Source organism: Babesia bigemina, scaffold Bbigscaff_73288, assembly GCF_000981445.1.
Source record: "Babesia bigemina genome assembly Bbig001, scaffold Bbigscaff_73288".
NCBI lineage: Eukaryota > Apicomplexa > Aconoidasida > Piroplasmida > Babesiidae > Babesia > Babesia bigemina.
Window position 1 is genome coordinate 23,628 of NW_012237284.1, and position 15,088 is coordinate 38,715.

Sequence of the window (15,088 nt, forward strand, 5' to 3'; positions counted from 1 at the left end):
GAAAGCCCCGTAGATATTGTTCGAAACATTTCAAGACCATTTGACCAGAATGACACGTACGAAGAGCATGACACACGTCGGCGTGACTCTGTATGGCACTGTATATACCAAGTGAGGTTACTCGTTGTAGGTCACTCGCAGATGTATGCGCTGAGTGGCTCCAAAAAACACGCGCTAACATGCCAATGGCATTGTGGCATAGCAATTAATATACAATGCAACTGTCCCTATTACACAAGTCCAATTATGCAGCGTTACGCGCTCTAAGTGTCCTACCCTGAGGTCTGTAGCTACATCGTACACGTCTTAGGCAATAGGGCTGTTATACTACCTTGACGCATCGTGTATGTCTTCTCATGACAATAACAAACCTATCGCTGGTCATCGTGTAGAACACATCAAAGGAAGTTCAGAACTTCGGCGACTACCTCCGCAAGTTGAGATTATTTACGCATTACGGCGGTACTGACACCGAAACTAATACTTTTCCCCGCACATAACGCACGTACATTTATACGCTCCTGTTTATTTAATGGCACTGGCAACTGAAAAAAACGGCAAAGTCGTGGAGTCATGGAGGCAACGTCGGGCGCGTCGACATGGGTGTTGAGGGTGCGCGCATGAAACAAAAGCGAAGGAACATCTAGGATGTTGACTTCATATTGTTATTAACGTAGTATATATGTATATGAATATGTATCGCAATTTGGGGGACTAGTAGGGCAACAAAGCCATTCCGAGCGTAGAAGCTACAGACTTCAGTGCAGGATGTGATAGCGAGCATGTTTACCGCTACTTAAATATATGTGGGAGTCTCATGTGGCGGATATTGTCTATATTCGTGTGCCAGATATGGTTTAACGTGCGCCACGTCACATTGTTGGCATAGGTGCGTAGCAACTACAGCTGCAAAAGGCAGAGGTTTGAAATGTAGTATAATTATCGCAGCCTAAATGCAGTTACGATTTCGCAACGTTGAACACAGGTAGCAACTGCAGTGCCCTTATGGAGTAACTAATGTGAACAAGACTCGAAAATGGCGGCCAAACAACAGTCAGCGAAAGATTGTAATCCTATGCTCGCACGCGTTGCAGCTTTTTTGAAGGGGCATAGTCTTACGCAACCGTTGGAAGTTTGCTTGCTAGGTTCTTCGTTTGCCATGCAGAGATTTGGATACAGTCCCGATGCCGTTTCAACCTTTGTCGGAACGTGTCACACGGCAATAGAAATCTTTTATCTTTTTTCGGCGCTGGGCACCTTTGGAATACTTACCGTGCTTCGGTCCATATGTAAACTGCCAGCGGACACCTACGCAGCATATGGGTGCGTTTGTTCTGCATGGGTCATCGTTGTTGTCAATGTATTCCTGCTAAAGTCGTTCGCTCTAGGAAAGGGTAATGCAACTATCACATTATACTTCTGGATGCTAATTGCCGCCAATAGTGTTGCAGGAATTGACGATATGTTCATGTTGACGGTTGCTCCCGATGACGTCTCGTCATACGATCTGGGCATATCGTTTACCGGCATTGTAGTCGGTCTTTTCCATTGGTGGGTGCCTATAACACTTAAGAACCGCAATATGGATGTAAACTATTGGCTTATATTTTACCAACTCCTTGCGATATTGACCCTTTCCTTGTGTACTGCAGTAGTTTGGACATGGTACACCTTTAAAGGAGGGTTGCTAGAAGCAATCGAGGAAAAGGATAAGTCGAAAAGTGCTGATGCCGGAAAAAAGGAGTCCGAAATGGATCAAACTTTTTTGCAGGCTTACTGGGCGACGTTCCCCATGACTTTTATGAGTTCTATAGGTTTTGGTTCTATATACGTCATATATCCTCTTATATCGCCGTTCGAAATGGTGGGATTCGAAGACCAGCATCCAATACAAACTGCTTGCCTCGTTGTACACGCGGTGTCTGGCATCTTAGTATGGATTCTAGACAAGTACTGCAGACTAGGTGAGAAGTGGGACAAGGAGTTAAAGTATTACCATTTCATATGGCTTCTCGCCGTTCCATTTTTCGGTATTGGAATCATGTTTATACGCATCATGCATTATCCGAAGTCACTTATCGCGAGAGCCGTGCACATGAAACCTGTGGTTGTAGGGTTTCTCACTGTAATATTTTATTTTTCGGGGCGTTTCTTCATAGCAGCTGCGTATGCTGCAATCGATGGAAACGCTAAAGCGGCTAATTTCACACAATATGATTGCGAAAACGCTAGTTCTTCAGCATCCAGTGGTAGTCAAGCTTCAAGTTCGGCACCTGCCGCAAATGGCAAAAAATCTGACCATGCGTCAACCATCTCGAGCATGAACCTGGCGCTCAATTTACTGGTTCTCAACATTGTCAAGTACATATCGGAAGGCTATATCGAACATTTCAGGGAATCAAGGGAAGAGTTCGAATATGGTGAGCCGTGGCCCACTGAGGGAATGGGGGAGCGCGAAGCATTCTTCTACTGGCTTAAGGAGGGCGCTGTCCTGGGATTCAAGAATTTCAGGAAACTGGCCGTTCAGAATATCAAAGCAAAACTCGCACCGTACACCCAAACATAACGGCTAATGCAACCTGATACACGCTGCATTCGACGAGCGGACACCCTTTGCTTGTATTTCAGTTGTTGTACTTTCTACAAGTGGCTTCGCTTTTCACGATTACAACGTAGCCACTTCATCGCACCACTCATTTTAAACGTTAACGTAGGTTCGCGAAATGCGATCTGCTAATTTTTAATATTAGTTTTACAATGGTGGAACGTGGTGCTTATTATTCAGCCTTGCGTAAGCTGGGTACATGTAAGATAAATTGCAAAATGTTTAATTTCGCGGCTCTGATTATGCGGTGTATATGGCTGTTTTGTGGGATTTGGAGATCCATAAGGCGGTCATTGCATATGCACTGTTTCCTTCCTATATTGGTGCGCCTTCTGAATAAATTACATTTGGTCACGGATTCATGCTTTGGCGTTTTTTGGCCAATTTTGTGATGTTTCAGTGTTACTCCACTACATTAATGTGCTTATCGTTTGTATAAATGTATGTGAACCATATTTTTTGCCGTGACATTCATATCAACAGGCATTGGAATTGTCTTGTATTAACTTTATCCGGTATACACAACGCTACCTCTACTAGCCAAGCTGTTGTTAAGTTGCCGAGCGCCTAGACATGCCACTGTGGGGTGAAGTGGGGTTGCCATGTTGGTGATGTCTACAGTGCGGCCCACTGACGCCACGTTTCCACACCGTTTCGCAGCCGTCACGTTAGACTTGTCACCTTTGGTGCTCACTGCTTATTCACGAGCAAAATAAACACCACAACATACCATACAGCTAGCAGACAGATGAACAAAACCCTCAAGTTATGAGACGCATTAACCGGTAGCCTATGTGATCAACATCCGGCCTTCGCATACTACTGTAGTCATTGGGGAGCACCGTCACATATAAAAAGTGTTTTACAGCTCAACATCCCAAAAAACAATCGTTTTAATGAGTTGAATACATTAGACAGTGGGTTTGGAGGTAGGTTAGGCGGCGGGGGTTTTGCTTTCGGTAGCAATTGCCAGAGATTCGTAGTGGGATTTGACTTTGCAATCCGCGACGCAGGTTTTTTCGTGGCAACGTGATCCAGCAGATGTAAAGTTTGCGCAGCATTCCTTGTATAACTGCTCAAGCAACTTGTATAATGTCTCAGTAAGATACACTATCCACGATAGATACTTGTCTGCGTTCCCCTTTGAAAACACCGTCCATGTGTTCATGCCAAAAGGTTGCAAGTACCGGCCGCAGTTGGTGACCGAGATGTTGTCACCGCCACAAACAAGACTTAACAAGTCACGATTTTTGTTATGCTCCGAATGATTACGATCGAACAGAAGTGATACGTTCATATCTGTGTATCGTTCTCCGAAATAAGCTTTGGTGACTGCATCATCAAATGCATCCTCCCTGTGCGCCTTGTCGTCGTCCTTGCCTTGTCCTTTAATCTGCCACCCATACAGGAAATTATAGTAAAAGGCAAACATGTCACCTAATGTCTTAGGCGGCGTACTTAATAAGCACGTCAAATATTTACACAATTGGCTAAGAGGGCTACCCGCGTTTCCACAGAATCTTTCGAGAGCGTTCCCAATGTGCTCGCCTTGCTTAGTATGCGATGCAACGTTGCTAATGTTACCAAAGCCTAGTGGCGTTTTGCACGAAATTCCGGCGTGATTGCTCACCGAACATTTTACGCCGCAGCCAACTTTTGTAAGTTGATGTGGAAGGAACCCTTGTAAGCCGTCTTCCAAAAACGACTGCAAGGGTGACTTGATACCGCACTTAGGGTGCTGGTCACAGGTTTGCCTAGCGATTTGGTTAGCATTTTGGTTACTCTCTTGGTCAGCCCTTTGGGGACATGCTTGGTTAGCACATTGCTTATCGTTGCACCGCCAGTCAGATCCACCGACGTACCTACCATACCAGCAGTCGCGCCAACTGTTCGCGGCCTCGGTGCTTTGACACTGCGTCAATAAAAAGCATAATTGCTCATGCACTCGATGTGATACGTCTACGAGCATATCGAAGCATGATGCAGCGTGACTCGGATATTCCAGTTTTTCCGCGTTCGTGCGGAAGTCAACAGCTTAACGTCCACCAGCGTGACCGTGGCCGAGGAATGCAAGCAATACTTCATGAGAGTACAAAGTAACGTCTGTCAATATTCTGCCTGCTAAGTTTACGTACGTAAAATCTGTGGTAGCGAGAAGCTTCATTTTGTCGCGATGAATGTCCTTGTAATCCTTGTGCTTGTCTTCCTCCGGTTTGGGGAATGATTCCTTGAAGCACATGTAAAGTGGTCTAAGAACAGGATTATGCCGTATGCCGCAGAGCCATAGTAGCATCTGATATATGTTACACGGCTGCTTAGGTGATGAGATACGCTCCATGTGGCTAACTTCGTAGTATGTGCCAAGGTAGCCGACGAGGTTCCGAAGGACACTATATAACTTACTAGCAGACGGATCATACCGTTCGTCAGCGTCGTTAACAAGTCTAAATTTGTTTCCTTTGGGCGACATATTTCGTTCTTTTACGAGTAACTCAGTGTAAATCTGCTGACCTGTTAACTCCTTATTACGCAATTCACCGTTGTGGTTGTCCTTGTCATCGGACACCTCGAAGCCACGTCCCTTAAACCAAGCACCAAATGCGTTCTTATTTCTATGGCCACTATTCACATCATACATACAGATATGTTTAGTTTTGCACTGAACGTTATTCTTGCATAGTTTTCTCAATTGACTCAGATCATGATAGAGCGTCTCCAAAATCGTCAGGCAGACCTTGGCGCAGTTGCGGCCCTCAGGGGTTAAAACAGTTTCAGGGGTGGTGAGTTGTTTTGAATCAGCAGCAGGGTTTTTAGTACTAGACTGAGTAACTAAAGCCCCGTTGAAATGTTTACCCGAGTACCTGTTCACGTACGCGAGGCCGAGTTGCGCGGCGAAGTTGGAGAGGCCGCGCTTGAGGGGGGCGAGGAGGAGGGGGGCGAGGAGGGGGGAGGGAAGGTCACCAAACTTTTTGGGAGCAAAGTTGTCAAGGGCGTTTTGGAGGTCATTTAGGTTACTGTGGAAGGTGTGGTCGAAGTGGTGGACATTAAGATGACCAAAATTTGGTCGAGTTCGGTTAAGGTAATTTTTTTGGAGGCGATTTAGGCAAATTTTAGGGGTCGAAGAAATTGTGCAAAATTAGGTGAAAGGGCAGTCAGGGAGGTTAAGGGAGGTGGATAAAAAGGTGAGGGAAGTGATGGAGACTAAGATGACAAAAATTTGGTCAAGTTTGGATAAGGTAATTATTTGGAGGCGATTTAGGCAATTTTTAGGGGTCGAAGAAATTTCGCAAAATTAGGTGACGGGGCAGTCGGGGAGGTTAAGGGAGGTAATGAAGTGGACTGTAAGTGTAATTAAAGAAGCGATGTAGAGTGGATAAGGGGCGATGTAGAGTGGATAAGGGGCGATGTAGAGTGGATAAAGGGGCGATGTGGAGTGGGTTAAGGGGCGATGTGGAGTGGGTTAAGGGGCGATGTAGAGTGGGTTAAGGGGCGATGTAGAGTGGGTTAGGGAGCGATGTAGAGTGGGTTAGGGAGCGATGTAGAGTAGGTTAGGGAGCGATGTAGAGTGGATAAAGGGGCGATGTAGAGTGGGTAAAGGGGCGATGTAGAGTGGGTTAAGGGACGATGTAGAGTGGGTTAGGGAGCGATGTAGAGTGGGTTAGGGAGCGATGTAGAGTGGGTTAGGGAGCGATGTAGAGTGGATAAAGGAGCGATGTAGAGTGGATAAAGGAGCGATGTAGAGTGGGTTAGGGAGCGATGTAGAGTGGATTAGGGAGCGATGTAGAGTGGTTAAAGGGGCGATGTAGGGTGGGTTAGGGAGCGATGTGGAGTGGGTTAGGGAGCGATGTGGAGTGGATAAAGGGGCGGTGTGAAGTGGATTAGGGAGCGATGTAGAGTGGATAAGGGGCGATGTAGAGTGGATAAGGGGCGATGTAGAGTGGATAAGGGAGCGATGTAGAGTGGGTTAGGGAGCGATGTAGAGTGGGTTAGGGAGCGATGTAGAGTAGGTTAGGGAGCGATGTAGAGTGGATAAAGGGGCGATGTAGAGTGGGTAAAGGGGCGATGTAGAGTGGGTTAAGGGACGATGTAGACTGGATAAAGGGGCGATGTGGAGTGGGTTAAGGGGCGATGTGGAGTGGGTTAAGGGGCGATGTAGAGTGGATGATAATCACCACTCTGGTCAGCTGCTTGCTCACCACTGTCATCGCTGCCGTGACCAAGACATCGCTGCCGTGACCAAGACATCGCTGCCGTGACCATGTCATCGCTGCCGTGACCCTTAACTTGGTCAGGTGGTTGGTCACCTCGCTGCTCATGTCATTGATCATCAACGCAATGATTACGCTGTCGATAACATTAGATGTCAGTTGCCAGTTGGGTGATCAGTGGGATTTGGATTAACAACGTTTGCGCTAACAAATTATGGACTTTAGCTGTAGAACGCGATGCAGAAGGGTATCTTGCGGACTAGGAAATCGCGGATGTTGCGGCCCACCGGGAAGCGGAAGATGCACAGGTCGAGCAGGATGATGGCGACGATGATGGCAACTATGACGGCGGCGATGGCTTGGGGAGAAGGGGGGATGATCACCTTACTGCTCATTTGATTGGCCATCAACGCAATCATTACTGTCTAGACATTATATGTCAGTCACCAGTCAGGTTATTGCGATTAGCTGCGCAGTAGATACCGCACCCTGTGGAACGGCCGGATGCGGAAGTAGATCATGACGCAGATGACGACGATGATTAGGGCGACGGGGACGATGATGATGGGAAGGACGGCGGGGGAAGTGTAGGCCGAAAATGAACGCTGTGCACTGGTGGAAGCGTAGGCAGTTCCTGGGCGTTTTTTTTTACAGCACTCACATTGACACGTGTCCAGCTTGTCCTTACATTGTTTGTCACATACTGATGTATCACACTCGTGTCTTTTTTGACCTTTTTTGAGCTGTACGTAGTCCTGCATACAAGCAAAGCATTTGCTTGGATCATTACATTTTGTACAACACCAGAAACAGCACTTACAATTGAACGTTACACAGCTTCCACCTGGACACTCGCATTGTGCCATCTTCCCCTTCCCGCTCCCCTCCCAGTCCCCTCAATCTGCAAGCATGTCAATCACCTAGCAACGCACTCACCAACTGCAACACTACCACTGCCGCTCCCAGTCCCCTCAGCCTGCAAACATATCAATCACCTAAGCAGCACTCACCAACTGCAACACGTAACACTGCCACTGCCACTCCCCTCAACCTGCAAACATCAATCACTCAAGCAGCACTCACCAACTGCAACACGTAACACTGCCACTGCCACTCCCCTCAACCTGCAAACATCAATCACCTAGCAACGCACTCACCAACTGCAACATACATCAATCACCTCACCAAGGCACTCACCCCTGTATCCCCCCAGCCCAGGCCGCCGACACCCACGCTGCCCGGGATACCACAGATGCCCTGACGCGACGCATGTGATCGGCACCAACTGTCACTCTATATTATTCACTATTCGCAACGCCATAAGAATTGCATCGACCCGTGCGCTCAACTGCCACAGTGCAGCAGCACCGTCCTACGAGCCGCGGTATAGACGCCATACTGGCGGAGCGTGTCGGCTACGTGCCTAAATGTGTTACTAACGATCGCTACATTGTTCCCTATAAATGCCATTTAACCAGGCCAAGCCGATTACGCCACCCTGCCAGTGACTCGCAACACACGACTTTGGTCACCCGCCGCGGCCCTCACGACCGCCTACCTTAGCAACCAATCACCCAGCCTCACGTGACACTGACTCAATGGGCAACGCAGATACCTCTCACAGTCAACGCCTAACTCAACGCAACAGGCAATCAACGTGCTACAACACCTACCAAATTACGGTTCATCCGCCAGCTTATCACTTTGCCTGGTTGCTTGCTCAGCGCTTTGCCTGGTTGCTAGGTCAACACTTTGCCTGGGTGCTAGCTTTTCACGTTGCCTGGTTGCTAGCTTTTCACTTTGCCTGGGTGCCAGCTTAGCACGTTGCCTGGGTGCTAGGTTAACACTTTACCTGGTTGCTAGGTTAGCACTTAGCCTGGTTGCTAGGTTACCACTTAGCCTGGTTGCTAGGTTACCACTTAGCTTGTGTGCTTGCTTATCACTTTGCTTGTGTGCTAGGTTAGCACTTTGCCTGGGTCCTAGCTTAGCACGTTGCTTCGTCGTTCAGTCATAACCTAATTTAGGGGCTATCTAGTTCACAGGTTGCCGCTAGAGTAATTCGAGACATTAGACTACGTTTGTTATTTAGGTGAGTAGGTGATTTGCTAAGTGAGTTGTGTTAATTACAAATGTGACGATGATCACGGCTGTAGATACGATATCTTGGCAAGCCTTCCGACTTGCGCTGCAGCCAACAGCGACTGCGCCGTTATCCTGTGCGACGACGGTATCCTCAGGTGCGAGCGTATGTGGAGCACATCCAGTCTGCCAACCATGACAATAATGAGATAGAAGAATGAGGCGGACCAAAGAGCGACGGTGGTCCAGAAGAATTTCTCCCTGATTTGCCACAAGAATTTGGGGATGTATTCGTGGACTAATCGCGCCAGTACAGAACTGTCGGAGCATACTTTTTCTAATGCTTTGCAGAAATCTTGGCACGTACGTTTCGTTTTTTCAGCGTGGTCAGTGAGTGCGGATGGACTTCCGAAGGTGAAACCTGCGGCGTATAATGTTGCGTGGGTATTGCGACATTGGACAATGGAAGTGCACAATTTTCCGTGTCTGATATTAGCTATAAATTTCCCCGACTCTTGTCCGGGGGTGGGAGTGTTATGTTTATAACAGTAATTAACTTGGCAATCCCTGACACAACTTCTGTCGTGACATCGCGACCCGGGCTTATTGCAGTTCTTGCAACACTCATCGTATAGTTTTTTGAGTAAATCGTAGAATGTCTCCGTCATGTATACCACCCACGATAAATAGGCACCGCCATTATTCTTCGAGAAATATACCCGCATATCATTGCTTAGCGACTGCAAATATGGTCCGCAGGGAACAGTTGCCCGCGTGCTGCGATTACAGAAAAATAAGGTGAATAGATCACCGGTATAATTTTTGCCGTCATTGGAGACATGCTTTTTGTGATCACTGCTATTCTGTATAGATGCGACGTCCAACTCTGTCGTTGAATCCCCGAAGTTTGCTCTTTTAACGGCCGACTCGAAAGCCGGCTTTTTGTGCTCGTTATCTTTACTCCACTGGTCGAGGAACCTGTAGTAGAACGCAAACATGTCACCAAGAGTCTGAGGCGCCTGGCGTAATAGGCAGTTCAGCATACCACACAGCTTGGCAAGGTGTGTCTGCGAGCTGCAGAAATTGTGAAGCGCCTCCTTGAGATACTTGCCGTCCTTTGTATGCGAGGCGGCGATGCCAATATCGCTGAAACCCATTGGCGTGAGACACGGTTTACCAAAGTGGTTGGTCACCAAACATTTTACGCCGCAGCCAACCTTAGTAAGCTGGTGCGGGAGGAAGCCTTGTAACCCGTCTTCTAAGTAGGACTGCAAAGGTGATTTCACGCCGCACGTAGGGTGTTGGTCACACGTTTGGTCGGCTGCTTGCTTTCCGTTTTGGTCAGCGGTTTGGCCAGCTGTTTGCTCACCAATTTGCTCGGTCTTTTGGGGACATGATAGGTTGCCACATTGTTCTTCGTTGCACGTCCATGCTGATCCACCGACGTGACGACCGTAATAGCAGTCTTCCCAACCGCCCCTAGTGCGGCCATTGTAGCACTGCTTGTACAGGAAATACAATTGGAAATAGACTCTATTCAACACGTCAACCAGCATATCGAAGCACGCGCTAGGACTGCTAGGGTAAATGAAATTGTCCTCGTTGGTGAAAAAGTCAGCGGCATACCGTCCACCTGCGTGACCATGACCTACGATGGCAATCAACGTGTCGTGGGAGTATAGACAAGCATTTGCGATTTTGTTTTTTACGTCGTCATATTTAATGTTTGTCGTAGCGGAAAGTTGCAATTCACCAACGGGAATTTCGTCATACTTTTTATCCTTATACCCGTCGGGTTTGCTGAACAATTCTTTAGCGTAGTCACACACCTTACCGAACATTGGATTGAACACCAGCCCCGGAAGCCATTGCATCATCTGGTATATTGTCGTCGGAGATATGGGATTGGGACGGTAAGTGAGATGGCAGACTTTGTAATAATCACGGAGCATGAAGCGGTAAAGGAAGGAGAGAACGTTACTGAGTTTTACTTCTTCACCATCTAGGATTTTATACGATTTCAAAACGTCCTTGATTGTTGACTCAACGCCTTTAATTTCATTATCACATAGCTCCGTGATTTTTGTTCCTTTCAATCCTTCCGAATTGCGCAACTCCCCGTCCTGAGTATTCTTATCTTTCGGTACCTTGTAACCACGACGCTGGAACCAGTGACCAAGTGGGTTGCCATTGGCTTTATACTGCTTATCTACGTCATACAAACATATGTTGTCATTTTTCCACTTACCTTTGTTGTCTTCACACTTCTCGTAGAGGTCATACAAATTTGTACGTAATGTTTTCAAAATTGTCAAAAAAATCTTAGCACAATTTTTTCCATCATCTGTCATCAGTTTTGTGTTAAAACCGAAAAATGTAACGTTTTCTGACCCATCATACCCGTTCACATACACCCTCCCCAGCTCCTTGACAAACCCATCCAGCCCCGCTCTGACCGCATCGAGCAGCTCCGGGTGCCGGGGGTTCGCGAAGTGGGAGGGGGATAGGAGGTGGAGGGAGGAGGAGAGGGTGGTGAGTAAATCAACGAAAGTTTTATCGTAATTATACTTTTTAGTGCTATTTGAGGCACTTAAATGAGTAAGTAATTTGTCGAAGTCATCTTTGATTTTGGTTAGCTTGCTGGCTGGGTTGGTGGGCGGGGGGGAGGTTGGAGGTTTGACTTGATCCTTGATATAGGTGTCAACGTTTTTATAGTAGTCGTGGAATTTGGTAGATAATTGCGTGAAATGCCCTTTCGTAAACGGAGTTGAAAGAGGTAGATCCTTCTTAATATTGTCAAGGAGTTCCGTTGTGGATGTCGGAAATGTAGGACTGTCAGAGGAGATAATTGTGACTTTCATACCGTTTACAGCCTTCAGAAGACCTTTAATTCCGGTCCTTTTGTCTTTGTCTATGATCCCCTCGATAACCTTCATCTGCTCCTCCACCACCCCCTTGAGCGCGTGGAGGTCGGCCTTTTTCTGCTCGGCGAAGAGCGTGCGGACGGCGGCGGTGAGGGTGGAGAAGGCGGAGGAGATGGTTGCTTGGCATTTAGCAACGGCCTGTTTCAACGCATTGTTGATGCTATCGATGGAGCTTTGTATGTCCGTTTCAGCTAGTGTTACGTTGACATCCACATTATCAAGCAGCTTGTGTAGTAAATCGATATTGCTTTCTAATGCCATCATTTTCGTAAGCGCCGTTCTTCTCCTTTCCTCTACTTGTTCGGGGATCTCTTCGAGATACTTGATGATGCGTGCGATCTCCTTAGTGTCCGCGTCACCATTTGTAGGTATATTGCAGATTCTGCGATGCAGATCAGCAAGTTTGGCTTGAATATTCATTAGCCCTTTCACACTTACAGCCGGGAGTGGTGGCAAATATTTCGCAAGAAGTTTCACATCGTCATTGTTAAGCGTCATCATGGTTTTCAAATCGGCTAGGTAATCATTCACAGTCTGCTTGGTCTTGGTAGGTTCTTCTTTAACCATCGTAGATATGCTCACAAGCTGACTTTCAATATTCCCTACCGCTTCGGTGATTTGAGCATTATTGGTGTCGATTGCGGATACGACAGCATCAACGGTTGTATCTACAGTTTTAATCGCCGTAATTTCCCGCGCTGCCTGTATCTGCCTGTTCAATTCGTCTACGCCTTTTTGAGCCGCCTGCTGCAAAAGTGTGCCTAGATTTGTTTTAAATGTGTCTGCAATAGCTTTGGTACTAAAAGCGCCTTTGAGATCTTTCAGGATATCATGAGACGAAAACTCAGATGGAAGTTCCCCCCAATGCACCATAGCCTGCTTGAAATGACTAAGAGTGATTTCCAAATTATATAATGCATCATTTATATTATTATGAGCTTTCGAATTGGCCTGTTGCAGCACGCCTCCTAATATCTTCAACTCCGTTCCCAGATTACCATTTTGCAAAGCTCCAACCAATTTTGTAACACCTGGTCTCAAATTACCCGACCAGCTGGCACTTGCTGCTGCGTCAGTAAATGTTGCCGACAACTCCTTCATATACCCCTCAACATTACTTGTAATCGAGCTTGTAAGTGCAACGATTTGACCATTAACATTCCATTCAACGGCGCCATTATTAAAATCATCAAGTCCTTTCGGCACCTTCTCCTTAACGTCGGTATGAAGCGTTCCAAGTTGCTTAAACGCAGCCTCAGCTTTCTGAGCAACTTGCTGAAGCTTATTATTTGCACCCTGATAGGCATCGTTTAGCTCCGTCGCTTTCAACTTGACACGATGCAACGGTGTTTTCAAATCGTTATTCGACGTTATATTTAGCTTCTCAACAACATCTTCACATGTTCTCATAGCGTTTTCCAAAACATTTCCAGCGGCCACCTTCCACTCTGCTAACTCCACATTGCTGCTGCCAATTTCAATACCAATATTGCTCACTTTCTTTTTTATTTGGCCAAATAGTTCGTTGAGCTTGCATTTTCTTTCCGGGCCAGACTTTTTTGTGATATCGTTCAGTGCAATTGTGACCTCTTTAAAAAGTCTGTCAATCTCATTGTTGTACGTTCCTTTGTATTCTGAAATCAATTTATTAGCTTCTACCTTGGCTTCTTTCACAACGTTTTTGAGACGGGCAAACTTTTCATCCTTCATTTCGGTTAAAGCAGTCAAATTTTCTCGTAGATTTCTAAATTCCTGAGCCATCCTATTTTCAATGCTTCTCCGTTGACGGAGTAACTCCTCATCGACAGCCTTCAGCTCCTCCGCCAATTTCTTGTTTCTCGCCGACTCTTCCAACAATTTAACCGCATCTTTTATTGCCGTTACCGGCGTCTCTAACTTTCTTATTAGTTGTGAATCTAATTTATCTTGCGCCTTTTCAGCCACATCAGCGTGTCCGAGATACAACTCTAATATATGTTTCCATGCCTTATGCTGGTCTCTGAGTGTTTTATTTTTTTGCTCTTGAAACTTTTGTTCGACATTATTAATGTCATTTCTTATAAGTATCAACGGCGTTTTTACATCTTCGCATTTTTGATTAACACTCTTTCCATACCCCTCCAACCACTCCTTCACCGCGCGGACAGACGCCGCAAGCCCAGCACGCCCGGAGCCAATATTTTTAGTTAAGGTGTCTAGTACTTCATTAAGCTTTTTAGTCATGTAATTATCATAAGTTGTCACTTCATTTTCGTTTTTCACCGCACCAAGCACACCACTCAAAAATCCCATCACCGCATCGCACAGCCTGTCCAGGTCAGAGTACACAATCCCAGTGCCGTCGTAGCCTTTGGACTCAGAGTTGAAGCCGAGGAAGGTTTCGAGGCCGGTGCAGAGGTTAGTAAGGATGTTGATAGGGTTATTAGTTGAGGTAATTTTTAGGTTTAAAATTTTGTCAAATTTCTTGTCAAGCTCCCTAGGCGGCACATGGTCAGGGCAGTGGCAAGAGGTGAAGGAAGGGAAGTGAAGGGTGACAAGGCACAAGTTATTAGGATGGTTTATAGAGGTCATAGCGGTAATATGGCAAGGTGATTCGAGGGTTGTAGAGTGGACAAGGGGCGATGTAGAGTGGGTAAAGGAGCGATGTGGAGTGGGTTAGGGAGCGATGTAGAGTGGATAAAGGGGCGATGTGGAGTGGGTAAAGGGGCGATGTAGAGTGGATAGAGGAGCGATGTAGAGTGGGTTAAGGAGCGATGTGGAGTGGGTTAGGGAGCGATGTAGAGTGGATAGAGGAGCGATGTAGAGTGGGTTAAGGGGCGATGTAAGGTGGGTTAAGGGGCGATGTAGAGTGGATAAAGGGGCGATGTAGAGGAGGTTAAGGGGCGATGTAGAGTGGGTTAGGGAGCGATGTAGAGTGGATTAAGGGGCGATGTAGAGTGGATAAAGGAACGATGTGGAGTGGGTTAGGGAGCGATGTAGAGTGGATTAAGGAGCGATGTGGAGTGGATGAAGGGGCGATGTAGAGTGGATAAAGGAACAATGTGGAGTGGGTTAGGGAGCGATGTAGAGTGGATTAAGGAGCGATGTAGAGTGGATGAAGGGGCGATGTAGAGTGGATAAGGAGCGATGTAGAGTGGATAATAATCACCACTTGTGACCATGTCGTCGCTGCCGTAACCATGTCATCGCTGCCGTGACCATGTCATCGCTGCCGTGACCATGTCATCGCTGCCGTGTCCATGTCATCGCTGCCGTAACCTTAACTTGGTCAG

The 15,088-nt window shown here is 46.8% G+C and overlaps 3 protein-coding genes and 1 pseudogene across 4 annotated transcripts; 1 reads left to right on the plus strand and 3 right to left on the minus strand.

Annotated features, from left to right (window-relative positions):
- Positions 1–1,036: 1,036 nt before the first annotated feature.
- BBBOND_0004730 (hypothetical protein, conserved) lies at positions 1,037–2,566 on the plus strand (the record flags this gene model as incomplete). The annotated part of the gene is made up of 1 exon (XM_012915305.1): positions 1,037–2,566. One exon carries the CDS (start codon positions 1,037–1,039, stop codon positions 2,564–2,566), a length of 1,530 nt encoding a protein of 509 aa, XP_012770759.1.
- Positions 2,567–3,539: 973 nt separating this feature from the next.
- BBBOND_0004740 lies at positions 3,540–5,611 on the minus strand (annotated as a pseudogene). Its single transcript is given in 3 exon segments — positions 3,540–4,640; positions 4,644–5,434; positions 5,479–5,611. Coding segments are annotated over 3 exon segments (2,025 nt in total).
- Positions 5,612–7,034: 1,423 nt separating this feature from the next.
- Positions 7,035–8,084, minus strand: BBBOND_0004750 (hypothetical protein, conserved; the record flags this gene model as incomplete). Its single annotated transcript, XM_012915306.1, has 5 exons — positions 7,035–7,238; positions 7,302–7,568; positions 7,658–7,714; positions 7,750–7,789; positions 8,011–8,084. 5 exons carry the CDS (start codon positions 8,082–8,084, stop codon positions 7,035–7,037), a joined length of 642 nt encoding a protein of 213 aa, XP_012770760.1.
- Positions 8,085–8,954: 870 nt separating this feature from the next.
- Positions 8,955–14,387, minus strand: BBBOND_0004760 (hypothetical protein, conserved; the record flags this gene model as incomplete). The annotated part of the gene is made up of 1 exon (XM_012915307.1): positions 8,955–14,387. The coding sequence occupies one exon, from the start codon at positions 14,385–14,387 to the stop codon at positions 8,955–8,957; it is 5,433 nt and encodes a 1,810-aa protein (XP_012770761.1).
- Positions 14,388–15,088: the final 701 nt, after the last annotated feature.